The 627-nt window shown below is 38.4% G+C and overlaps 1 protein-coding gene across 1 annotated transcript in view; it reads left to right on the forward strand.

The window, feature by feature from the left end:
* ARIH1 (ariadne RBR E3 ubiquitin protein ligase 1) overlaps window positions 1-627 on the forward strand; it is a 38,873-nt gene that overhangs the window by 29,182 nt on the left and 9,064 nt on the right. The window contains exon 8 of the mRNA XM_006038406.3: window positions 320-331. Coding sequence (XP_006038468.1) covers window positions 320-331 — 12 coding nt within the window. The remainder of the gene's footprint in view (window positions 1-319; window positions 332-627) is intronic.

Consider the following 627-nt stretch of genomic DNA (forward strand, 5'->3'; position numbering starts at 1 on the left):
TTGTTGCCTTGGACATGAGTAACATGAAGTTTGGCTTGTTACCTTGCTACTGAAGAAGGAAAGTGGCATTCATGCCCTGCTTTCAAGCCAGGTCTGTTTAGGAATTCAGTATTTGTCTCAAAATGCCAATGCAGGTTTTCTCTTCCGAAATTTTAAATGAACAGAACTTAAGCATAGGTTGTAAAAAGGGCCTTTGGATAAAGTAGGTTAAATTTTATTCTGTAATTCAAAGTAAACTCAGTGACTGCCAAATTGTACCTGTAAACCAACTAACTGCTAGCCTCTTTTGTGTTTTTGGGAGAAAGTCCGTATTGGACAGAAGTGCCCCAGCAGTGCACAAAAAGGGAAGTCACATTCTTGACATTTTTTTAGTTTGGCAAGCGAGTTGCAGAGATGAGGTTGTAGTTTATAATGGCAGCATAATATACTCTGCCTGCCACAACAGCTGCCTAACAGTTTGTATGTTGATTTATAAGATTATCTGGGAATTACTTTGAATCCTATGTCAGCTATTTGCTATTTTGTGTTGAGCTGCCTCATGTGTAATATATAACAAACATTAAATTTGTAAGAATAACGTGTGATTTCCTGAGTGGGGGAAGTCTGTGAATGCAGTGAAGGAAGAGC

Source organism: Alligator sinensis, unplaced genomic scaffold (assembly GCF_000455745.1).
Source record: "Alligator sinensis unplaced genomic scaffold, ASM45574v1 scaffold1992_1, whole genome shotgun sequence".
In the NCBI taxonomy this organism is placed as follows: Eukaryota; Metazoa; Chordata; order Crocodylia; family Alligatoridae; genus Alligator; species Alligator sinensis.